Here is a 26,400-nt window from a genome sequence, read left to right as displayed (position 1 = left end):
TGTTGAGCTTGTTTGACCCATCCCCATGGCTCAGAGATTGCAGGGTTCTGTGTCTTATAGGTGGTCCCAAAAACAGCACTTGTGGGGGACTCCTGGGATGCTCTGACTCAGCAGGTGGCTCTGACGACGATCCCTGCTAATGTCCCTATTTAGGAACCCTCTGTTCACGCCAGGGAAGGAAAAGGGAGCATTTACTAAGTGGGAAGTGGCTGGGTGCCACAGGCTACGAGACATGTTTGATGGTAGCAAAATTAAACCCTTTGACCCAATGTAAGCAGGATTTGGGGTTATGGGAGGGCGAGAGATACCGATACTCAAATTTGAGACATTGGTACACACTCATTGATCGGAACCGTGGCGACTAGGGATCTTGCACCGTTTGAGAAGTATGTCACGACAGATAAAGGCAACAATTATCTGGTGGGTACACTGTTCAGAATTGCAGCTTTAGGGACCACAGAACCCAAATTGGCCCCACATGACCTAGTGGTAAACTGCAGTGGGCCACCAGTTTGAGGAGGGGGGCAAGTTAAAAGGGCCATCTAGGTGCAGAAGATGTGGATTAAAGTGGTGATCCAATGGCAGATCACACCTGAGAAACTGCTTTGGTTCTACCCACAGACAACCGGGCTGTGCTGGACAGACTGTGGGTTGGAGGGATCCTGGAAGCATATCTGGTGGGAAAGCCCAATTCAGCCTTTCTGGGGTATGGTAGGTACAGCAATAAACATGATGTTTGGGTCCCAGATCTCAGGCAATGCAGGGGAGGCCATTTGGGTGATGAGTGACATTTTGTGTAAACTACCCTCAAAAGCGCAAAGAAAGGTATACGTAATTCTGATGGTGGCTGCGATTTTGCTGGTGGCGCAAAAATTGAACCAGAAATGTGCCCCCTCAGAACACTAATGGGTGGGAAAGGTATGGGATTTATTTGCGCTTGAGTGGGTGACCTATCCAATTCAGGGGGACCACCAAAAATTCCTGATGGAATGGACGTAATTTTGCATTTCCTTCAGAAGAACTCGCAAGCTGCCTGGTGTCCTCCGACTACTGTTGCTGGGCTTAGTTTGACGGAGCGGTATGAGCAAAGGGGTGCCTTAGGTTGACGTTTACAAAGGCCAAAACTGGTTTGTATCAAGGAAAACCAGAAAAGGGCGAGAGGTGGTCATGGCAGGGGAGAGTGGTGTCGTCGTAGTGACTGATGTGAGAACTGTTTTATAGTCAGCGATTTCATTGATCGGGGTTGGTTTCGGGTGTTCAAAGAATGGTGGGCGAAGTTCTATTGAAATTTCTCTGGTAAAGTTCGGGGTGTAGGGCAGGGAGGGGGAGCGTGGGAGGGGTAGAGGGAGGGCAGTTTGTGATGTATTTGAACAGAAATGCTAATAAAATAAGTTTTAAAAAAGCACACAACCATGAGCCATTCTTAAACAGATGCGTCAAAAGAAGATTGCATGAGACCCTATGCGTGAAAATAAAACGCTGGAACGCCCTCCCCATATCATTGATGGGCAGGATAGCACTGATTAAAATGATTATATTACCTAAGCTTTTTTATTTGTTCAGCACTATACCTGTCTGGCCGGGCCGCTCTTTATTTACCACACTGACTGGCGCGTGCACCTCGTTTGTGTGGGGAGGACATCCCAGAGTGAGCTGGAAAAAGCTATCTCATACATACTCTAGAGGAGGGTTGATGGCACCTGACTTGGAGTTGTATTACCTGGCTGCACAGGCACACCAGGCCTCCCATTGGGCGACGCAATTCCTCAACCCTGCGACCTCGATGCCCGGTTGTATAGAGCGCAAAGCGATAACAGCACTCCACAAAATGAGCAGATCTACCCCCAAGCACTATAACACTATAGAACCAGCGAGGGTGATGACCACTGCATGGGCCAAAATAGCAGATATGTTCGAAACCAACAGACTATACCACCCGAGTATGCCACTCTGGGGAGACCCACAAACACCCTTCAGTGCAGATAGTCAAATCGCGATGCATTGGGCATCCAAAGGGATCACCCAGTGGGGACAACTCTTCCCTGACCAGAACTTCATCCAGTGGGCGGACATCAGAGAGGTTGTGGGAAACACAGATAGACATAAACGACAGTACACCCAAGTGCGATCGGCCGTACAAGAAACATGCCCCACATTCCCCAGCGAACCAGCGATAAATATAGGTCTCAGCTACATATTCACAGGGGGGACACAAAAAGTCTCGGTGGCGGCATTGTATAAGCTACTTCTTCAAACACGCCCAGTAGAGAGCACCGCGACTAAGAGTCAATGGGAACAAGACCTGGGACAGCAGTTTGATGACCAGGAATGGGCACAGATTTGTTCGCTCACCAAGCAAATATCGTGTAATTCCAGATACAAGATAATTCACTACAAAATAGTGCAGAGAACACATTACACCCCAGCAAAACTTAAACGACTATATCCCAACATGTCGGGGACCTGCCCTAGATGTCAGACAGAGGATGCAAATATTTATCATATGCTATGGTCATGTAAAAAGCTAAGGGGTTACTGGGAAGAGATCTGTGCCGCCTTGGATGAGATGGCTGAGCAACCACTGGAATGGTCACCCAAGATATGCTTACTGGGAGCAGTTGGCAAAATGAACCCGACTTGGCGTAGACTGTTGAATTTGAGTCTACTAATAGCCAAAAGGGCAATTTTGATGAAATGGAAGAGTGCACACCCCCAACAAAGGCAGATTGGGACAAGGACATGGTGTGGACTAATGATACAGAAGAACTCTACATGGACTCGGTACTGCCCCAATCCAGACCAAGGAACATATGGGACAGATATAAACAATACCTGTTGGATAAGGCAGAGCGAGATGACTCAAGATCGGAAATGGACTGATGTTGTAAACTGTATTGAAGCAATGTGCAATATATGTAAGCAGTAATGTTACATGTGTGCAAGAAAAATAAAGTTTAAAAAAAAACAAAAAAACAAAAAAAAAGATTGCATGCTTGCTGAAGGCACCTCGCTGGGTATTGACCATAAGCGCCATAAGCCTGCTGCACTTCTACACCTGCATCTAGCGCAAGGCATAAACCCTAAAAAGGTGCTAGTGGACAGGCATCAGAGTCCCTCGACAGAAGTTTCACAAATGCAGAAACGCACATCAAAATAAAACAACTCATTCTAGCAAGGTAAAACACCATAAGTCTCAAGAACACATCTCGCGCACACACACCTACTGTCCCGCAAGAGATGCTAGCGTATACTCTGGCTTCCTCCCCTTTATTTCAGTCTGTTTCTCCAAAAGAAAAGGCCTAGGGAAGACCCCATGGCTATTGTGTTCCTTCTACCAGAAACTCCCAAGACAGGAACCTGGTCGACAGAACGTTTTGAAGACCCTACGTACAAGGTCTCCTCTTTTGGAACACTCATGGGAAAAGTGCCCAATTAGACAAAAAACCTTAGACTTAAAAATGGGACGGCCTTTAGCTAAATCCCCAAGGCTTCAGCCTTCTCCCCCACACTATTGTGGACATTACTGAGCAACCGCATCTTGACACTGAAGCCTCTCTTCACTCTTATCAAGATTATGTGGAGGAAGATCTAGACGTGTGGTATGATCCAGACGACCCTGATAACTATGTGACCCTGACATCACCATTCTAGACCCTCCTGATGTTACACCTGTGGGTGGTCATGTTTCCGAGACCTCAGAGATATTGCCTGGTGACATGCAGAGACAGTGCAGTGCTTGTCAGCAGCCAGATAATTGGGGGAAGAGGCCCTCAAGTGTTTGTTTTCATTTGTGTTTTGCGACTTTGTTGTGGTAGGTTTAGGATCTGAAGAGCTAGGTATCTAGATGGAGGACCGCTTTTCTTTTTGTATGACTTTCTGACGTTCACCCTTGCAGACTTTCTTTTAGTTTAGGGACTGGAAGTTTAGGATTGGGGGTTTGCACCAAAATAAAAGCCTGTCACTACGAAACATAAATGAGTTGTCTGTCTCCTGATTCTAACTTATCACACGTCCCAAATGCCCACCTATATAAGGCTTGACTGCTGTTTTGTTTTTCGTAGACTCTTTAAGATGGATTTCCAAAATTAGCCCCTGGGGGTAGATTTTGGGAGGCCACCCTATTTATGATAAACACCTAAATAACAGAGTTAATCAAAATCACAATCAAGGTAGGTGAACGAGAAGTCAAGACTTATGGCCTCATTACACGGTAGGCGGAGAACCATGACGCTATTAGCGCCATGGTTCATGCTGGTAAAATACCGGCACCGCCTTGGTGTAAAGGGGAATTACCGCCCCATTCCAAGGTTGGCGGGGCAGTAATTCCCTTTTCCACCATTGCCCTTCCCCATTCCCATTTTTGCCCCACAGGGCTCTATGGGAATGGGGAAGGCGCTAATTACGGTACCGCAAATTGCGGTACCGTAATTAGCTCCACTGGTCCCTTTGCGGGTTGGTTTTTAACGCCTGCAAAAAGCAGGCGTTAAATTCCCCAACCCGCAAAGGGACCTCGTAGTAAGGCGGTAACGATTTACCGGTACCGGTAAAATACCGGCACCGGTAAACCCTTACCGCCTACCGTGTAATGAGGCCCTTAGTCTCAGGAAAGTGTGGGTGTGTTCTAGTGATACAATGAGTCTGCACCAGTGGTCTTCAAATGTTTGTGGCTTGCCTCCCCACCCCCCAAGCAAATTTGGGCAGGCAGGGGCCCCCCAAAAATGCCAAATGGACAGTATGTACGAATGGCTATGACCTATTCTGTGCCGTCACTGCACCCTACTCCCAGTGTAGTCCCTGGGATCCCCACATATTCCCTTCAGTCTCTGGGCTCCTTCATCCGCCTCCTACCCAGTCCCTGGGATCTCCCTGCCCCATCACAGACTGTGGGTCTCTCCACTCTGCTCCCACCACTATCCCATGACTCCTCGCCATCCTGCTACCACCACAGTCCCTGGGCCCCCCCACCCGTTCCCAAGGGCCAGTGGCACCTGTTTAACTTGGTGGAGGGGCATCAATATTTCCCTCAAAAATGCCATAGCGACCAAGCGCAGTGAGGGATCCCGAACCATTCAAGGAGAGTTCGGGGGGGAGGAGGGGGGGTTTCCCCCCCATGAATTATTTTTAAAAAAATGTATTAAAATGATGCATTGTAGAGCATACTTAAAAAAAAAAATGGGTAAAAAGCCAAACCGTTTGCAATTTTTTGCTGGGGGACCCAAGGGGCAGGCATGACATGTTTTACTGCACATCTACGATAGATGTCCAGTAAAAAGATCCCATCCCCGTCCCATGGGCCCTACTGGGCCTAACAAAATCAACATGATTCAGTGTGTATGCAAGGCACTGGGCTGCCAAGGGGGAAAGCATGGTATTTTTGACTGGACATCTGATAGATATCCAGTAAAAAAAATACCATCCCTGCCCCCCTGGGCTCCAGAGCCTCAGGAGAGCTGGTTTTGGCAGGTGGGTAGGGGGATTGTCCAACAAAGACATTTAAGCATTTTTAAAATGCCTTGGTTGTACAACCCCTCCCCCACCCCCCCCCTCTACCCCTCACTCGCCAAAATCAGCTCAACGGACCAAAACAAACGCAGTGTCATGATTCCTACCCCCGGAGCACCAGGCCAGGTCCAGCACCCCCGGGAGCAGGCATCATGCCCCCGGGTAAAAGCCCAGCGGCCCCTCATGTTGGACATCAGTCCTGGCGCCATAGGCGCCAGGCTCATAAAAGAAGGTGTTTGGTGCACTTACCTGATGCAGACCATGCTGCAAGATTCAGGCCTCCCTGAGACCTGAAAGGGACTATTTTTTCATTGGGACTATTTTGCTACTCGGGCGTGGCCAGGGAGGGATACTTACCTGGAACTACTTTGGGGGCTATTTAAGCCACGCCCAGACAGTAGCTCACGCTTCGCGTTGTTCTGCATCCAAGCAGCTGAACGCTCACCGTGTCTGCTCCTGCATCTGGTCTCCAGCCACGCCCGCCTCGATCCTGGAACACCTGTAAGGAAAGAAGAGAAGAGAAAGGTGAAAACCAAGAATTTTATCAAACTTCTTACCTGCAACCGGAACCTTCACGCCAGCGTTCCTGAGAAAAGACTCATTTAAAAGCACTGCGTTGCTCGCTGCAGCGCCGCGCTTCACTCACCTGTCCTCGGGAGTTCTTCTGGCTCCACCGCGAATGTCTGCTCCGGTCGCCACATCTCTGTGCCTAGGGGAGAGAAGAAGAGACAAAAGGTGAGCAGAAAGAACATATGAGGAAAGCCTAATTTTCCGCCATAACACTTACCGGTCTTCTGTTGGTGGACCATTCCTCATTTCGGGTTGGCGCCGCTTCGTTGGCAGGTACCGCACCCCGGCCCCTATGGGGAAAGGACAAAAGACATTACTGGAGGAATATAAAGACATTAAGAGGGGTAGCCCCCATTGCTAACTCACCTGAGTTTAACATCGGCAATTCAATCCCTCAACGCATCGCCTTCATTCTGCACCTGAAATAAAGGACAGATCACAGGTTAGGAAGGCAACAGAAAAGGAGGCGCAACACTTGAACTTTTGTAGTCTTCATACTTACGGCGTTCCGCTCGGAAAAGTCAAGTGGATTTTGCCAGCGCCATTCTGAAAACCAGTGAAGTAACTGGACAAACACGCGCCCCTGCACCAGAAGCAGGATGGAGAGTTCATCCTTTCAAACCATAAGGTGAGCTTCAACCGGGGATTTCGGAGGAAGTTAGAGAAGAACGAAGGGTGGAAGGGGGGAGCAAGCACACTATTCTGCAGACTGTTAATCCCCTTTCTCATCTGCAGAAGGATATTCCTACAGGCCAGACAAGCAAGATTTGAGGGTCCTGTTCAGTCGGTCTTCCGAGTTCTGCGCATCACGCTCGAAGAGGCCACAGCAACCCAGACTAGACCAGCGCCTCCGTGGGAGTCAGGTGAGCGTTACACGCAGCAATCACTCTATCATTCACATGAGCACCAATCACCATACACACAAGCATGCACGCATCCATACACATATTTCAATACAAAATAAATTAACATAAACGTACCTTCTGCAGGGAACTGCGCATGGGTGCTGAAATGCCCCGCTCCAGGCTGCTCCGTCCGTATGTGCGAGGAGGCGCACAAGCTCCCTCCTCGCACTGTGGGATGTTTTCATTCACGCATCCAAGCCCTACCACATCATTGTGCATTACTGACATGGGAAACATCATAATGGCCGCCGGAAAGCATGTTGCCCGCCAGAGATCCAATAATGCGCAGTGAAAACCTGACAGATAGGCCACCATCCACCTTTGCCTCTGTCAGTGTTATTACAGGAGACCATTGCCAGCCCTGTCCTTTGGCTGCCCACAGAGCAAAATCAGTGCAAAGGAATATAGTGATGGTCCAAATCCATTTTAATTGATGTCAAAAATTGCCAAAATCATGGGCACAAAACCACCAAACAAAAAATCCAACTTCTGGTTGGGTGTTCTACATTACTCTACTTCCAAATCCACATCAATACAATGTTAGCAAGGATCATATGCCATCAAGTAAAATCCCCTTTTTGAAATTTATTAATTCAAGACAGCTGCCAAACAATGGGTGCAGTACCGGTGCTTGACACTGACCGGTGCTAGCGATCTAAACTCTGACAGGAGACCTGTATTTCAGGAGCTGAAAGGGAACCTGAGTCAGCTGGGCCTTCAAAGCCTTGCTGGTCAATGAGAATTCTTCACACCTACTGTTCCCAGGCCCTATAACAGAAGGCAGTCTGATTTAATTAAAAGTTCAAGAGGCCTCCGTCCATGGGAAACCTTCTGCTGTCCCCACCAAAAGGAGATCACACCTTAGGAGATCACACCTTTCTGATTGAATCAGGGGAGGGGGGTACCTGGGACTGCAGGGAAACAGAACAATGAACTTCCCTTGGCTCACAGCAATTGCTAAAACAGGGGGTCGTAAATGGCTTCCTCTTGGAAGGAACTGGGAGGGGCACTGCCTCTGTGAGCCAGCTGAGCTTGGAGGCAGGGACAAACAAGGAATTCCCCCATGTGCTTTGGGACCTAAACACGCCCATCTGGGCCACAGCATAATTTTAAAAAGATTGATAATTCATAGTATAAAATTGTCAAAAGTATATAAATAATATCATTATTCCTGTGATTTTTCTGTGCACGTTTTAAGAGGTGTTAGGACTCTGTACGATGTTCTGAGACCGAACCCCCAGATTTATTAATATTACAGACACTGGTTATTTCAGAAAATTGGAAACTTATTGTAATGTGCCCAGAGAGGGGTGTACCTCCGGGAAAGATTTGATGAAAAACCAATATGGCGAAGCCCACTAAAAAGCGCAAAATGTTGTTTCTGAACCCAAGCTCGCAGGAACATGGGGCTTGAACAGAGAACTGTCTTAAATTCATCTGTGAAGTGCACATGTATTATGAACCACTTGTGTATCTGGGAAACATGTTTGTTATGAACAATTCATTTTCTAAGTGAAACCAAAGGAGTGTGTTCTTTCTGTATGCCATAAAAATGATGTCTCATGACAAGGGATGATTCACAGCTCAGTTCCCCAGTCAGAGGACAGAAAATCCTCTAACCTATCAGAATCCTTAGAGGGTTGGGCATAGAAAGTTAGCCTTCCCACCCATTTTCAAAAGACATAAAAAGAGCCACTGAGACCCAGGTAGGGACCGCTCTTTCCACTTTCTTGCGAAGCATTTTGCCGGACCAGGCAATAAGCAGATGGACCATATCCAGAACTTAGACTCCAGAACTTTGAAGCAGAAGGCCTACTGCAAGCTAAAAGTATTCTCAGCTGGCCTTACAATCTTGCAAACTGATTTTACCCCAGACTTCCAGGGGCACATCAGAATAAAACAGCCGGGCTGTGCTGTTTCTGCTTCTTTGCCAAGACCTTTTGCCGGAACCAGAGACCCAGACCAGACCGCAGTACCAGAACCAGACCCAGAAAGCAGAGCTGTATCCAGAACCGCAGACCAGACCTCTGTGCAGTGCCAAGAACTTTTGCCAGAACCAGAGATCCAGACCAGCAGAGCAGAGCTGACCCAGATAGCTGTGACTTCAGAACCACCGGCCAGAAGTCCAGTCTAAACCTGTTGACCAGATCTTGACGGCCTATTTCAAATTTATAGTGTGAGTATCCAGCCAGAACTGTGCAGAACCAATCTCTTAGTTTAAATAATCTAATTCAATCCATTTCCACCTATTTAGAACTGCATAGAAATTGTGTGTCCATTCTGTGGCTTCAAAGCTGTGAAAGTGTCATTTGTCATTCTGAATCGTTACTTCATTTCTGAAAATCTGCCTCCACTAAAACGTCCGTATCTTTTGAACCGCACGTCCTAGAAGCGTAATTTAACTGTCATCCTAAAGCTAAGAACCAAAGATAGCTGTCTCTTGCTTGCAGATGCTGAAATTCGTTTTCAATCTGATAATCGTTCCGGAATAATTGCTAGTGTTGACCTGAACTAATTCAAAGTAGCTGTCACCTACCCTGAATCTCCTATAGGGAATTAAAATCATTGTTAGCATATTTTTCACTTCATTGCAAATCACATTTAAAAGTATTTTGACTGCTTAAAAGCATACCGGTCTAGGCTTGCTAGGAGGGAACTGGAATTTGTATTGCTGAAAACTGTGTGCTCTTTTCCATCTCTTTATATTGCATAGGGGGGAGTGAATTGTCACAAGGAAAAGTGATCATATTATCTCTTGTTGAAACCATATCAGTTTATTTCTGTGCTGCATTCTTTCCATCATTGCTTTTCCTTGAAACCATAAAAGTATTCTCTGCTACCTTATCCTTTCTATACTAACTCCTCACTGATTGAAAAGAGTGTGCAATTGTAACATTACCCATTGTTGATCAACATTATATTCATAAGTGTGCTATCAAATATTAATTTATTCATAAAAGTGTGATTTATATATATATATATATATATATATATATATATATATATATATATATATATATATATTTTATATTTAATTTTTCAAATCTTTTAATTTGCAAAACAAACCTCCTTCTTGGCTCAGTGAGGTCAGGGGGATTCAAAGAGAGGGGCGTTACACAAGGGTTTATCATCCAGATTTATGAACTTGTCATAAAAATATATAAATAAGGGCTTCTCTTGGGCATCCCAGACTAGGCATTGACTTAGTTGGAGTGCTGAATTGGAGTCACTAACAGCACATTTCGACATGCAGTGCCGCAGCCAGCATTTCCAATGAGCTATGCAAGGCTGGCGAAGCAAAACAACCCCAGCCTCTCATGGCTCAGTGAGCATGTGTGGCTGAGGAACTGAACTGTCAGTTCAGCCAGCCCAGAAGCACTCCCTCAGCTGGAAAAAGCAGCTGAGGGGAGTGCTCAATGTTTTCACTGGGCTGGCTCCTTGGCTCTTCCATAATGGGTGAGGGGCCCACTGGGTGGACACCCCCTCGCCATTATGGCTGAGCCGCCGGGCTTGGACTGGCCTATAGGGCAATGCCCATACCAAAAATGCAAAATGCTAGTGTGGGCCAGTCAAAATGTGCCACTTTTTTGGTCAATGTGGGCCAGTTTGAGTTACTTCACTATGCAGCTAGTAATTTTGACCATTGTTGCAGAATAGATATTCTTTAAATATCACAATTTTCTTACATTTGAACAAAAAACACCCCCCTTGGGTACTATTCAAACAGTCTGTGACTTAAAGGAATTAATATCCATTTGCAACTGCAGGACACTTTCATTGGTCCCTGAGACAGTTTCATGCTCCAGCCCGACCATGTGAGCTGCCCCTCCCCATTTCATCCAATCTGAAAAGAAATAAATCGTTTTTTTAAAATTTTATTTTTTTACGTTTCGTGCTGGTGCTCTCGTGCCCGCCCAGAGATGCAGCACACCACACAGTTTGAAGACCTCTGGTCCACACAGATCAACGCCAATCATTCAAGTTAGACAGGGAGTATATACAATAATTAGGCTTTTAGAAACACACTAAGCATATACAAATCACTAATGTAAATCACAAACCATTCATGACATATATACATTCGCCACTTATGAGACTTAAGATGCATATGCATTTAAATATAACACATGAGTTTTCAAATGCAGAAAAATTCTTAAAATAGTCTGAATAAGCATCGACCCAGTTCCCCCTCTTACGAAGTCCAACCATAAGATGTTTTGGGCCTTGTGCCCAAAAGTCACAAGTTCCAAGTGGTTTCTCCAGGCAAGGTATTTCAGAAATGATGCAGTGATGGTGCTTAGAAAGTACCCCACATCTTATTCCCAAGGTAAACCCTAGGAAAGGATTCTTAGCCCAGGTTCGACGACCAGAGGCCAGGCCATATGGAGTTGGTGGACAAGGGCTTTACACCCAATGTTATCTTATGGAGGACACGGGGGGGGGGGGGGGGGGACGTGAACAGAAATGGGTATGTTCTCTTAGCCCCGCTGACTATTTCTTTCAGGTGATACTGCAGGTCTACTGGAATTCGCGGGGTACGTAATCTTCTGTCCTTAGTTCAGGTGAGGGAAGCCCAGTGGCCACGGGTGCAGAGGTCACTTTTAAAGTCGGAGCTGGTTGTGTTTCTCAACACACTTCCAGTCCGTGACCCCCAAACGAAGAAAAGGTTTTGGCAGTGCAGACCCTTCAGGACACCTCAGACATGCAGAAACATGGTTCCAAGGAGGTCACCATGGTCCGGTGATCCTCAAGTGGTGAACACAGAAGCAGCCTCAGTAGAGCTTCCCCTGTAGAGAGATGGCTGAAAATGATGTGATGACAGGTGACTTATGCCATAAGCTAAAGATCCTATTAGTCCCAAGACTCTGCTCCAAACCATGACAGCTGAAGCAAGGTAGTTGGAGTTTGTGGGTGGTCCTGGGTCACTTCCGAAAGCCTCCTTGGCATGGATCCTCGAGAAGGGGACGAGACTGGTTGTTCCACCAGTCCAAGGGTCGAAGCACCCACAAGGGTCTTCTGAGATTAGGCAGAGGAGTGGGGCTTAACCACGGCAATCACTGGAGTCGATGGGGGTCAGCTGCAGGAGGAGTCCTCGGGTCGTCCGGAGGCTGCTCTTCCTACTAGAAGGCTCGGTTCCAGCGATGATCGGTCTAATTGCTGCAGAAGCTATCCTTTTATCCAAGATTCAGGCTGGGAGCTAGCCCCAGCCCACTAATAGTAAGGATCTGCAACGTTCAAAGATCCCACAGGTGTCCAATCTTGGACAGCCGCTTGTTATATCTGTCTAGCAACAGACTTTGGGGTGCTAAACGATATGGCCTGGGGCCACAAAGTCCAAGCACCCCCCCGCTACTCCCGGCTCACTCACCCAAAGCCCACTTGCCTGTGAAAGAAGCAGTGTTCACCAGGAAAGGGTTACCATACATGGCATATCCTGAACTTAGAAGGCAGGAAGAGGGCCAAACACTTGCAAATCTCATGGCACGCAGTTTTAGGGTGCTAGCCACCTTTCGTAGCCATTCACAGTAAATTCAAAAGTGCACAAGAAAAATGGAACAAAAACAAGAAAAATCGCATTGGTGCCCCCCGCTTTTCTTGAGCACAATGTCAAATTAACCAAAAAGCCAATAGCTAAAAAGTTATAAGGATACAAAGTATCCTAACTGCACTTCACTGTAAGGTGATTTGTGCAATTGTGAAAATACAAGAGTTCCAAAAGAGAGACAAAATCAAATTACTGACAGTTGTAAGGACCAGTCAGTTTCCCCATAAGAATGAGCAACGTAGCACAAGGAAGTAGAGCAGGCTTTACTGACCTGCAAAAGTCAAGAGGGTTCAAAATGGGAAAAGATTCTGGTGGTACGATCGGTATCTATGGAGGGAAAGGTGCAAAAAGAAAATCTTTCCCAACATGTCAGAATCGACAAGCGCAGCAAGCATGACTCCACTTGTCCCAGCGTCCACTCATCTGCTTAGGACCACACGCATTGAGACCATTTCTGTACTGCAACTGATTACTGGTACAGGGATACTGACGATGCACCGTTAACAGGCCCCTGGGAGCGACAGTAACACTTCCTCAGCCTGTCTTAGAGTTTGCACCTGGAATTTGACAATCTCCTGATACCCCCCTATGTGTGGCACGTGCGATCAGGGGCCCGCAGATACCACATGTAGCAGGTTTTGGGGCCTGGCCCCATTGTTCACCCCGATGCACACGCCAGGGGACAAATATAAGAGGTGAAGCGTGGCGAGTGTGTACGGTGAGGTTGTGTATGTGAGCGGGGGAAAGCCACTACTGTGTGTCTGTTATTTAACCCTTTAAGGGCCATGGGTATTTCCCCCCCAGTGCCAAGGCCATTTTGGTGATTTCGGTATGTGGCCATTCATTGTCTTGTAACTTTTTTGTTACATGAGAGATCTCGACCAAATTTGGCCCCTTTTTGTCCCATATGTAGCCGGTCTTAACGCCACCCAGGAATCCTAGGTTGCTGCAGGGGGGAGGGGGTGAGAGAAAATGTTTTTTCAAAAAATGCCAATAAAATGATGTACAAAGAAGCCTGTGGTTTTTTGCTTGTAAGAGCTAGGAACGAATGGTTTGCTGTACTGAATCCCCCAATTTCCTGGCTTTCAAGAACAGGTTGAGTGGAAACGAAAATAAAATATTTTGTTGCGTTTATCAACCATTTTGTGAGAGGTAGGCGATTTTGGCTATTTTTGCCAATTGGACATGCATGGACAGAATGGGAGAAAAGGGTAGGAAAGCCGAATTGGAGGACAGAAAGGCATACATTTCTGAAAAGTAGACAAAATTCCAGGTTTAGGAAGGGGTGATTTGCGCAGGTCGGGCAACAACTAGGTACGGGAAAATGCCATAGATTGGGGGAAAAAGCAGGAAAATGACAGAAAAAAGGTATGTGGTGGACATGGTTGGCTTGGTACGGCAATGGCTTCTATGAATTTTGAGAAAAGCAATGCTCCGCTACATTCCCCCGACTCTTGCAGTTAGGAAAGCGCACATTTTTTGTAGTGTTTCACAAAACAAGCAATACCACAAGCCAAACACTGAGCCACGGTACATAGGAGTTTTATGCTTACTTCCTGAACAGACGTACTTGGCATGTGTAAATCAGGAAGACCAATGTGGTGAGGAACGGCAAGCATACATTTTTTGAATGAGCACAGGCAGACCTTTTCAAGGGTAGGTGACTTGTGCAGGTTACAAAAGTGTATGGTGCCTAAAGCAGCGACTAAATGTAGGGCACATTTGGGAAATGAAAGGGTTGTGTGACAAAGGGCACCAGCAAATGGGTCAAAACCTTATCATAACCACACAAACACGACAAATGTCATACCTTCCCGCGTTCCCACAGGTGTCCCGATGAAAACGGTACCTCACATGTGTGGGTGCACCTACCTGGGCGCCAAGGGGAAAGCCAAACCCACCCCTAACCCCAAGTCTTTTCCGACATCTGAATTTCACGATTTTTCCAGACGGGCACACCATATAAATATGGGCCTCGGGTGTCCAAGCCACCCAGGAAAACAGGGGACCCCATGCATTTCCGAAAAGAGGACACCTGTGGGAATCCGCAGAGGTCTGACTTGCGCAAATCGGCCCAGAATGTATTACCCAGAAACCCCAGCAAAGTCCGAAATGTGGCAAAAAACCCCACATTTTCCGCACATTTCACTTGGCTCACCCACCGAAACATGCTGCCAACAACACATGGCCTACCGTCCCGCTTTCCCACAGCTGTCCCGATGAAAACGGTACCTCACATGTGTGGGTGCACCTACCTGGGCGCCAAGGAGAATGCCTAAAACGCAGGTAACCCCAAGTCTTTCGGCACAGCATCATTTCAGGAATTCTGCTCATGCGCACACCCTACAGATTTGGGCCTAGGGGTCCAAGCCACCAAGGAAAACGGGTAAACCCATGCATTCCGAAAAGAGGACACCAGTGGGAATCCACAAAGGTCTGACTTGCACAAATATGGCCCAGAATTTATTACCCAAAAACCCTGGCAAAGTCTGAAATTAGGTGAAAAAAAAACCATTTTCCGCACCTTTCACTCGGGTCACCCACTGAAACATGCCGCCATGGCCTACCGTCCCGCATTCCTACAGGTGTCCCGATGAAAACGGTACCTCACATGTGTGGGTGCACCTACCTGGGCACCAAGGGAAAAGCCTAAAACATGGGTAACCCCAAGTCTTTCGGCACAGCATCATTTCAGGAATTCTGCTCATGCGCACAGATTTTTTTGGTGCAAAAAATGTTCCTAAATAGATGATGATTTTGTATATCTGAATTATATGACATGGCAGGTTTGCAATATTCTCCACTGTGCCTTGGATCCTGGCAGTACAAGAACTGTATGCATGCATTGCAGTAATAATAAGCCTGTACTGAGTTTCATTTACCCAATAAAGTAACTCCTTCACCAACAATTACCATGTATTGAAAGAACCATTCTCCAACAGCTCCAGAAACTGTCACTCTGGGGCAATCATTTTACATACAAACTTAATGGCATTGAATATTGAAAACCGGGGTGGGGTTGAGCACAAAACTGAGGGTAGATAAATAATGTAACTCTCTTTGTTTCAGGTGTCCATTTTGGAGAGACGCAATTCTGCAGGAAGAGTGGTTTATAAAACGTTGAGTGATGTTTGGAGTGGAAGTGAAGAAAATAAATTTGTTCTTCTCGATTACCTCGATCAGTTGCGGAAGGATTCTGGGCTTCTCTCTTCCGACACTGTTCTGCCAGACCTGAATGATGAACTTGCACCAGTGAGTTTTTATTTTACTACAAATGTTTGTTCAAGCATAATCTTGTTATTGTGTGGGTTTGTGAGAGATGAGGGGAAGAGAAGCCCCCCTTTCGGCCTTATGCACGCTTGTGTGTTCCTTGTTAGTGGTAGAGTAAGAGGACTGCATCTGGTTGTCTTGTTTTTTTTTTCTTTTTTTAAACTTTATTTAACTTGCACAGGAAATAACATCACAAAACCATACGTTTCCATGAAAGTGAATAACAAGGAGAGGTAAAGCATGTAATAATTATGAACTTCAGTACCTTATATACATTATTTTATGTTACAGCCACATCATCCCCTTCCTCCATACCTTTATTCACCAAGTATTGTCGGAAGCCACCCCATATGTCTCTTGGCCGACTGGCCGGCGTGACCAAGCTAGCATATATACTTTCTTTGTCATGCGCCCAGGTCATATCCTCGAGCCAGTTCTCAATTCTGGGGGCCGTTTTACTCTTCCATCTCATCAGAATGGCCCTCTTAGCCAGCAGTAAACCCATATTTACCAAATTGCGCTTAAAAGGATTCAATTTGTGCACACATCCCAATATGCATGTTGAGGGCTCCCATGCCATGAGCTGGTCTACCATCTCCTCAAGCCCTTTACACACTTTGTCCCAATATTCTGATAGTGCCCGACAGGACCACTACATATGTATTATATCAGCGTCCTCTGTTCCGCACAGGGGACATCTCCCATCCAGGTTGGGATACATCCTCCTGAGGCTGGCCAGGGTAAAATGCACTCTGTTTAGAATCTTAAAGTGTATTAACCTGTATCTAGAGTTCAACGATATCCGTCTTGTGACACTACATATTTGCAACCAATGTGTGTCAGTGAAGGTGACTCTCAGGTCCGTCTCCCAGTCCCCCTTAATGTCCGCTGTTTAGACCCCTCTATCCACATGTGCTAGTTTATATAACGCTGAAGCAGATTTCTTTGATGCATCTGAGGACAGTATGTAGTTGAGACACGGTTGGGATGCTGGTTCCCAGGGAAACTCTGACCATGTCCCTGCGACTGCAGAACAAAGGCAGCAATACTGAAACTTCTGGAGTGGGACGTCCCCACGTATACTTTAATTGTGTCCCAAGTTACGAACAGCCCTTTATGGTATAAGTCTGCCAGGTTCAGCATGCCCCCCCTGTGCCAATTTTCTGCCAGTTCCCTATCCCCTGATGGCCCCAAGAAGAGCGCATCCCAAATTGGCATAGCGCGACTAGATAATATTGTTTTCTTGGGCTGCTTAACTAGTTTAGACCATGCCTCCTGAGTGACTGACACCGGGTCCAGTTGACTGACATCACCCTGTGTGCCTGCAGCAAGCTTATGTAGTAGTTGCTGTCACTTCCCCTGCCTTTCTAGTCCAACATACAATGCATGTGGTCCCTTCTCAACCGAGTACGCAACCTAATATGCCTGGGCGGCGAGGTATACAGTTTGAAGTCTGGTGCTGCCAATCCTCCAAGTTCATATAATAGCGTAAGGCACTTCCAACTGACCCTTCTCTGCCCTTTCCACACAAATGATGAACATGCTTCAGTGATTCTAGTGAAAAAGGCTCTTCCTGGCCATAACTGGATATTGCTGTAGAGGTAAGAGTTTGGGCAGAATAATAGTCTTCACTAGTGCCACCTGTCGCATCAGGTAGAAAGGGAGCTGGTTCCACCGTGCCATCACTACAAAGACCAGAATTAATTGAGACTGTAATTAAAAACCAATCTTTATCTTCAGTGTCGTCTACTTCATCCACCATCTTCTTATGCAAAGTTGACAGCATATTTATTGCTTCTGTCAGTTCCATTTTCTCCATCATGGGCAAATATGATTGTACAGCAAGACGTGACCGATCTTGACATACACGCCTCCTTCCATTGCTGTAATTTAAGTCCCAGACATACCTCTTCTGGGTGGCCATGCGCTTGATTGCCCTCAGTTCTTCTCTGATCGCGTTAAATCCTTTTATTGTCTTGTTGATTGTAGCAGCTCCCACCTCGTGATCTGTAACCACTTGGCATTTATTGCAGTCTGAATTCCTGACATGAATTTATCTGTAAATATCACTTCTGTTCTGCTGAACAATTTATGTTCATCTGGAATGTCATGATACGCTAATATTGATTTTGACGAAAAATAGTTCTCCCTCTTTTGTCAAATACGTTAAAGCGATCTGTGGCCCACACAGTTCAAGGCCACTGGAAAAGACTGAGGAGTGATAGAGTGGCAGCAATTGCAGAAGAACAGCCGTAGTACAATCGCCATCCATATGTAACAGAAGGGGTGCTCGTAGTCAGGACCCCGGCTGGTGGACTGAAAGCATACCGCCAGAGGCTGGAGGAGTTGCGAACACTCCACCATATCTAGAATGGGTGCGCAGGCCCTTTGCACTGCAAGCGGTATGCTCGGCAGCGAGGCGAGTGTGTGTCTGCTAAAGAGGAGGAGCAGTGGAGGAGCGCCAGCGACCCGAGCAAGGTTCACAGGAAGGGCTTGTATGGGCAGGATGCTGCCTAGAAGCGCAGTGTAGCACCAAAGGAAGCCCAATACACATTTGACACTCCCTCACACATATATTGTGGTGATCAGGGCCACCTTGAAGCAAAGTACACGTTGTGCTCAGTAACAGAAAATATATCCTGTGGTGGTGTGCATGTTACTGGACAGCCAGAAGGCCCAAAGACATTGTGGGAACCCCTGCAACTGCTGCCTCAAGTACAAATAAATAAGGTGCGTGAAAACAGTGATAAAGAAGGGGGGTGCAGATGGATTACTTCCTGGCAAAATGAAAGCCTGCTGAAGGACCGCCTTGGCGGAGGTTTGTTACCAGGAAAATAGTGTTGCCTCACTGGGCTGCACATAACCCAGCACAGTATCATAGAGGGAGATCCTGGAGGGTTTCGTGCGTGGAGCTGGGGTTACTGAGGCCGAGATTGGCCGGCTGGGATTCCCCTCCTTCCCCAAGTCACCTACATTGTGGCTCTTCCACTCAGGACCCATGCACGAGAGAAACAGCAGATGATGCCGTTTGGACGCCCAGGAAGACTACGCACAGTGGTTGAATATATGAGGAGAGCTGTGGCACCACAGCAGCCATACCTACATAGCAGTGAACACAACGCGGACAATTTGACAAGCTGGATGCCTCCCAAGGCCGCCAAAGTGAAGGGCAACCAAAAAACACTCGACACTTGCACTGTACTCCCGCCGTAGAAGCCTAAAGACAAGGTGGTGGCGAGATGTGACAGCGAGGGAGATGCAGGAGAAGCCAATAATCGGATCCTAGTGGCCATTGCGGAATAGAAATTAACGCCAAGATTGACAAAGTAATGGTCGACGTAGGGTTGTTACGTCAGGATGTGTGGAAATTATCAGAAAGGACCACTGAACTGGAGTCGCAACATACGGACAACAAATCAAAGGCACAGGACAATGGTCCCCAGATTCACATTCTGCAGCAAAAGGTCAATCTCCTAGAGAACAGGGTGGAAGACGCTGAAGGAAGGGCCCAAGGAATAATGTGCGTGTCGTCAGCCTACCTGAAGGGGAGGAGGGCGCAGACCCCACAACTAATGTATTCCTGCAGGGCATCAGACCCGAAAACCTCTCCCAAGGGTTCACAATCGAAAGGAAGCACAGAGCGCTAGCCAGGAGGCCGCTGCTGGGGGCCACTCCACGTCCGATTATAGCGAAAGTTTTGAACTATAGAGATGGGGGGAAGATCCTGTCCTACTCAAGGCAGGGCGGCACATTGCAAAGGGCATCGGCACAGCTAGCTGTATTCCCGAATTATACATTTCGGTTCCAGAAAAGCAGAGCGCAGTTCTCATCGGCCAAAGCCAGGCTTCGTAACACTGGCCTGAAGTATATGCTATTGTACCCTGCGAGACTCAGAAAAGTGCTGTACAAATCTACTCCCTGTTCTTTAAACAACCTGAAGAGGTGCAGGAGTGGATGGATAGAGAGAGGATCAATTCACAAACAGAGGACTCCTCCTCACCAAATAAAGGGAAGGATACCTTGACAGCAGACACCAGTGGAACTTGACACCAAGGCAGGGAGTGGGGGCATTCGAACTGCATGAGCAGCAGTCCGTCATCTAACAAGTATTTCCGGAACAGACATGACAGAGGGGACGGACTTCACTTGGGGTTCACAGACGCTGTCCAGTTTGCTTATCTGCAGGCTGCACACCTCCATTGCTCTCGGAAATCCCGAAGGAGAGGACCACTCCCGGGCAGTTGCTAGCCCGCCGACTTTTTTTTTTCTTCTTATTCTTCTTCTGTCTTGGGCACATGTTGTGTGCCGAGCTGCTGCGCACAACCTAGGGATGGACTCCCGAAAGTAGTGGTGAAGGGCGGACACGCCTGAGCATGGGTACCAATGCTGGGCGACTGTTAGTTGGAGTAGTAGGGGAAGTTATAAGGGAATCTGTGTGGCTATTAGTAATCTTAATGCAGGGGATCCTTTTGATGTCCGGTCTAGTCGCAGGGGGGACAGTGCATGGAGGGAAGTGGGGTCGGACAGACAAGACGTTTTAATGACTAATGTGGGGAGAAGGCTAGCAAAATAAAACGGTTGACCTGGAATCTTAGGGGGCTGAATAATTTTGTCAAAAGGAATGCACCTCACGCCTGAGAAGCAGGCAGTGACAGCCAGAAAATGGGGTGGAGGGAAGATAATGGGCTCTACATACTCGGCATATGCCCGCGGAGTCCTGACCTAAATAGCACCTACAGTACCCTTTAAGGTGACAGTCAAGGACTGACAACAAGGGTAGAGTGGTGCTGGTACAGGGGTTACTAGAGAACGTAAATACTTGTATAATAAATACATATGCACCCAATCATAACACTGCACCCTTCTTCCAAACACTGTACCCTAGATTAGGTCCCCACAGAGAAAGTTCAGTGATGGGGGCAGGCGATTTCAATTGTCCTTGACTCTTGCATGGACAGGTCGGACTCCATCCCCGCCTGCTAGGGTCTTACAATCGCTATTAACATCATTTGAGCTGATGGACATCTGGCAGCGCTCTACCCACAAGCTAGGCACTATTCCATGCCTCCTCCGCTCAAGCGGTTCGCACCATATTGGATTATTTATTTATAGGAAAGTATATGATGGATGGCTCTATGACAGCAGATTATAAGAGTGCAGTTCTGTCTGACCATGTACCCCCAATTCCAACTTGGAGACTGAGAGGTGAGGCCCTGTCAGACCCTGCTTTCTGAGAACACTTGAGGAGTACTTTCAACACAACGAGGGTAGCGTATCTGGGGCGGATACTCTCTGGGAACCCCTGAAGGTGGTCGTCCGGGGCACCCCATTTGTCAAGTCAGGGGGCATTCGGGCTGCCCTCCGCAGGGAGCCGACTGCAGCAGAGGACGCATTGCAAGCACTGACACAGTCCCAAACAGACCCCCCCAGATAGCGGAGCAAATTAAATGGCCTTGCGCCAACAATGTCTAAGCTGCTGGGAACGACTAGGGAAACATTTATTCTAGATATGTAGAGAGGCAGCACGTAGATGGGGATAAACTGGGCAGATTATGAGCGTGGTTATGCAAGAGGGAGGAACGGCGTACGCCCATCTACTCTATAACGACACCAGAAGGCACCATGTGTAACACCCAAGAGGGCATCAACTCAGTCTTCGATTTCTAACGTAGTTTATACCAAGAGACACGAAGGCCCACGGACCAGGTTTTGGAGGAGGTACTAGGCGAGATAGCTCTTCCCAGACTGGATGAAGACCCGGTTAGGGAGCTTGACGCCCCCATTACAGCCGAGAAATTGATTAACACTATATGTGCACTACCCACAGGGAAAACCCCAGGTTCGGATGGCTAATCATGGGAGGTTTTTAAAGAATTCACCACAGAATTAGCCCCCCATCTTCTAAATGCCTTGAGTGAGGCATACAAGGCCAGCCTCCTTCCGGTTAGCCTGAGAGAATCAATAATAGTACCCCAGCTGAAACCCAACAAGCCCTCACACGAATGTGGATAATATAGGCCGTTGTCTATGCTTAACCAGGACAGCAAAATTCTGACGGTGACATTGGCCAATAGGTTAAAGAGAGTAACACACACGTTGGTACACCCCGATCAGACGGGTTATGTGCCAGGCATGAATATGTATGAAAACCTTAGACGTTTACATCATTTCATGCACAGCACGGCCTCTTGGAAGATGCTGTGTTATTGCTGCTCTTGAGGCAATAAAGGCATTTGATTCCATTAAGTGGGATTGGCTTCTCGCCACCCTACGGAGGTTGGGCTTAGGCCCATATTATCTGAGATGGGTAGGAGCCGGTGGCAAGAGACAGGACAGGCAGACACTTTTCAAGCTAGTGGGTGCTGGAGAAAGGCACTAGACAGGGCTGCCCATTATCCCTGCTGTTGCATATTTTGGAAATGGAGTCAGTGGCCACGTACCTAATATCAGAGTATATTACGGTGGGTATACCGGTCACGGGAACACAGCAAACGATCTCCATGTACGCTGATGACCCGCTCATGTATGTGCAAAACCCGTAAGATAACTTGGAATTGATAGTAGCCCTTGCTAGCTTTGCTCAGATTTTGGGTATCAGTGAGCATGGAAAAGTCCTCTCTGTTCAGTGCTGGCCTTGAAATGGAGCGCTACCACATAGTTACCTGGGGGGTAGATATCTTCCATGAGCCGACCAGGGAGCACGATAATAACACGCAGAGTGCCCTGATGGGAGATACAGAACTCCATGACTTTCTGGAAGATATTGCTCGCAACAGTAATGGGCAGAGCAGCACTGATAAAAATGGTCGTTCTCCCTAGGCTCCTACATTACTTTGCGAACATCCCATACAATATTCCCAAGGCCGCCTTTTAAGTATTAGACTCCTTGTGTAGGGGGTTTTTGTGGCATGGGGGTAGATGTAGGATTGCATTAGCCTCACTACAGAGACCCTATGAGGAGGGGGGCATCAGAGTCCTGCAATTTGAGCTTTACTTTATGGCAGGGCAGCTTCAATTTGTGATGGGCTGGCTGGCTGACAAACCCACCCCAGACACCAAGCTTTTACAACCAGATGCACCACAATCCTTCTTGAAGGAGTTGTTGTGGAGCAAACGGTCGCAGACAGACAGCTACCCATATCTAGTGAAGCTGGGGATACAACTGTGGCACAGGGCACTAGCATTAATAAAACTGAAGGACCCATTTTCAATACCGATCACCCCTTGCTGCTCTTGCCCCAGAGTCATCTCAAGTAGATTGGGGTATCCGAATGCAATGGGAATCCAGGGGCATTGCTGCAATAGGGGACTTGCTTACAGGTACCTCCTTCATACCCTTCCTGGAATTGGTCAATAGCACGGGACTCCACCACGGCCAGTACCTGGTATATTGCACCATAAAAAACCTGATTGCATGTAGATGGCCAACATATACTGAAACGGCAGAAGCACTCGCCTGAATTGACGCCATGTATGGCATAGCTGAGGACCCGTACATGATCTCTAGACTGTACGGGTTCCTCCTGGAGAGTGGCTGCCCTTCCAACACAATTATAAAGTCCCGGTGGGAGCAAGACCTGAGGATCACGTTCCTGGATACACATTGGGCACAGATATTGCGATACCATAAGAAAGTGTCTCGGAACTTGAGGTTGCAACTGATCCAACTGTATCTAATGCTTAGAGCATACTTGAGCCCTCAAGTATCAAGGATCCCTGGGGCCGCGGCGTAACACTGCCCAAGATGTGAAGCCACAGACGCTGATATGATGCATCTCTTCTGGTCCTGTCATAGGTATATCGCAGTAATGGGGGGGCGATAGGGGATACAATGTGTGAGAGGCCTGGATATAAATCCGCTCTCACCTGAGGCTTGCTTGCAGGGTCGATTTTAAACGTCCCAAACATGCATGTCATGTCTCTAAAGGAAAGATACTGGCCAAGCGCCGGATAGCGAGGGCCTGGTAGTCTGCGAAGGGCCCTCGTTTGGAAGATTGGTGGCGGGGATCTAAAAAAATAGAGTGAAGCTAAGACAATGGTTTGGATGAGAGCATTGCATGCAAGCCCCTCTGACTCAAATGCAGCGATCACGGCATGGAACACACTCACACAAACACTGTTCACACCAGCTGCCCTGGGGCTTGAGCCGGGAAACGTGCCAACTGCGATTACACAAACTGACCAGTCACAGCATCAACCTTAATAATGGTAGCACTTGGATTAGATAGCAACACCAGGTGGGGGGGGGGGGATAGGGGGAGGAGAAGGGAGGCTGTTTGGATAGTAAATGGTTGTGTGCCGTGTGTTAGGCTGGTTAATGATTCGGTAACAGGAATGTATTTTTGTTTTATAAATGTTTACTCAATGTACATGTTTGTCTACCAAAATCAAGGAAGCTTGTTTATATTTTAAAAAAAAATGACATTTAGTGTTTTATTCTGTCAAATGTAAATTTAGCTTGTAGGCTTTAACTTTTTTTTTTTTACTGCACAATTGATGAACAAATTGGGTACAATGAATTCTGGTGTAGGACGTATCTTTGAATGAATTATATTGATGCAGCTTAGGTATTATGAAAATATGAGTATACATTTAGTGAGTTATATTGCAGAGGGAATTTTAAATTATGAATTATGTACAATGAATTCTGCATTAGGATGTATTTACGAATGAAGTATATTCACATGGTTTAGATAGTGAAAATGAGTGTGAACTTAGTTGATTGCATTGCTGAGGAAATTCTGATTTCTGAATGACTTCATCTACACATAATGAATTTCATTGTTGTATATGTTATTGATGTCTAATATTTGTGAAATTGATGTGCAATATTTGTTAAATTGTATTCTTATTAATGGTTCGAATGGATGTGTCTTCCAACGTATTCCACATCTTTGACATGTAATGTCCACAGCTGTGCACTTCGGAAACTTTTTCAACAGAGGGCATCCTGCGTCGATGACGTCGGGTCGATGTCCCTCGAACGGCCTCCGTCGAGGGTGATGTCACCGGATGTTAGAAATAGGACACACGGCACCCGTAGCCTTTTCCGCGAACGTGTTGCTTCATGAAATTTAGCGCGCCTCGTGTTTTCATTGTTGGTGTCTTTTTCTTCGACCCCCTCCGACTCCACGGTCTGGCTTCAAGACCTGCCAGGACTGCAAGTCGAAGATTTCACTCACCGACACGCATCGCATTTGTTTGTGGTGCTTGGGTGAGAGTCACGACACAGACGACTGTTCAAAATGCCAGTCGCTAACTGCCAAGGCCTTGCAGGAGCTGAAGGGGAAGCTCCAGGTAGGAAGGGCTTCTAAGCCCAGTAAGTCCCGTAAATCCCAAAAATCCAAAGGGGTGTCCACTGACAACTCGAGGGGCGACTCTCTGCGTCGGGAGGAGGCCTGGGGTGCTCGGTCCCGGAGTGGTTCCTGCCATTCTTCTTCCTCGTTGCAGCATTCGTGGAAGCGCTGTCACCGGTTGCCTTCCCCTTCCTCCTCGGAGGATGGAGCCACAAGGAAAGTGGCATGCCTGACGAAGACCTTTCGGCGCCCTCGACGCCTTTGGGGATTTTTGCCCAAAATTTGCCGTTGGAGTACCCCTATGTGATGGATCCTCATAGGAAGGCTACTGTGAAGTCTGTGAGGCCAGTATTGGACTCCAGGCCCTCTTCTGTCCCAAGGCCAGGGTTTCAACTCCCGCTGGACGACATTTATGAAGAGGAAGAAAGGTCTGGTTTTGAGGACCCTGGTGAACTTGATGTGGCTCCAATTTTTTCTGGAGACAGTCAATTGGAGGAGTTGAGGCAAACCCTTCATGATGCTTAGACACTTCTCCAGAAGTAGAATTTGGTAGGCCTGGGGCTCATGTGGAGTCTTCATACAGGAGGCTCATGGCTAGGGTCTTGGAGTATCTGGGCTGGTCCAGTCCTCCTGAAGACTTTGTGCAGGATGATCTAACGGACATCTTAGATCAAGGACCGTCCTCTGACCCGGTGTTACTGTTTCATCTCACCTTACAGAAAAGGGTGGCGCTGCTTGGCAGTCACAAGAATCTCTTCCGGCTGTTAATAAGTCTTTGACTAAAAAGTGCTGCCCTTCAGTTAGCGACCTCAGCTATTTATCCACTCACCCCACTACCGAGAGTTTAGTGGTTCAGGCAGCTGAGCATATTCCTGAGGGGGAAGAAAGGGATGGCTTCCTGTCTCTAATGCAAGATGGCAAGGATGCCATGTGCAAATCCCTTCAGTTGGGTTTGGATACGGCAGACAGTGTTAGCCGGTCCATGGCTGCGATCACCGTTACACGCAGATTGCGTGGTTGCAGAAGTCAGGTTTTGCTCCGGATGTGCAAAGTAGTCTTCTGAACATGCCCTTTGATGGTGCACATTTGTTTGGCAACAAAGCTGACAAGAGCCTTGAAAGGTTGAAGACCTCGTAAGCTGCAGCAAAATCTTTAAGTGCAGCTGTGCGTCAACCACGCCTTTTCGTCCTAGGGGACAGCAGTGGTGGGGAGGTTCTTTTCGTTACTTCTCCCCGTTTGTTAGAACGAAAGGGGCCAGCGAAAAAGTACCTGTGGTGGTCGGGGAAATAGAGGCGCCAAAGCCGCTCAGGCA

The 26,400-nt window shown here is 47.3% G+C and overlaps 1 protein-coding gene across 1 annotated transcript in view; it reads left to right on the top strand.

Moving 5' to 3' along the window:
- Positions 1-26,400, top strand: part of DNAJC16 (DnaJ heat shock protein family (Hsp40) member C16) — a 1,127,735-nt gene that overhangs the window by 530,860 nt on the left and 570,475 nt on the right. The window contains exon 10 of the mRNA XM_069610457.1: positions 15,592-15,774. Coding sequence (XP_069466558.1) covers positions 15,592-15,774 — 183 coding nt within the window. The remainder of the gene's footprint in view (positions 1-15,591; positions 15,775-26,400) is intronic.

Source organism: Ambystoma mexicanum, chromosome 8 (assembly GCF_040938575.1).
Source record: "Ambystoma mexicanum isolate Mex_15411 chromosome 8, UKY_AmexF1_1, whole genome shotgun sequence".
In the NCBI taxonomy this organism is placed as follows: Eukaryota; Metazoa; Chordata; class Amphibia; order Caudata; family Ambystomatidae; genus Ambystoma; species Ambystoma mexicanum.
The sequence above is the reverse complement of the archived record's forward strand: the minus strand, read 5'-3'. Positions and strand labels throughout refer to the sequence as shown.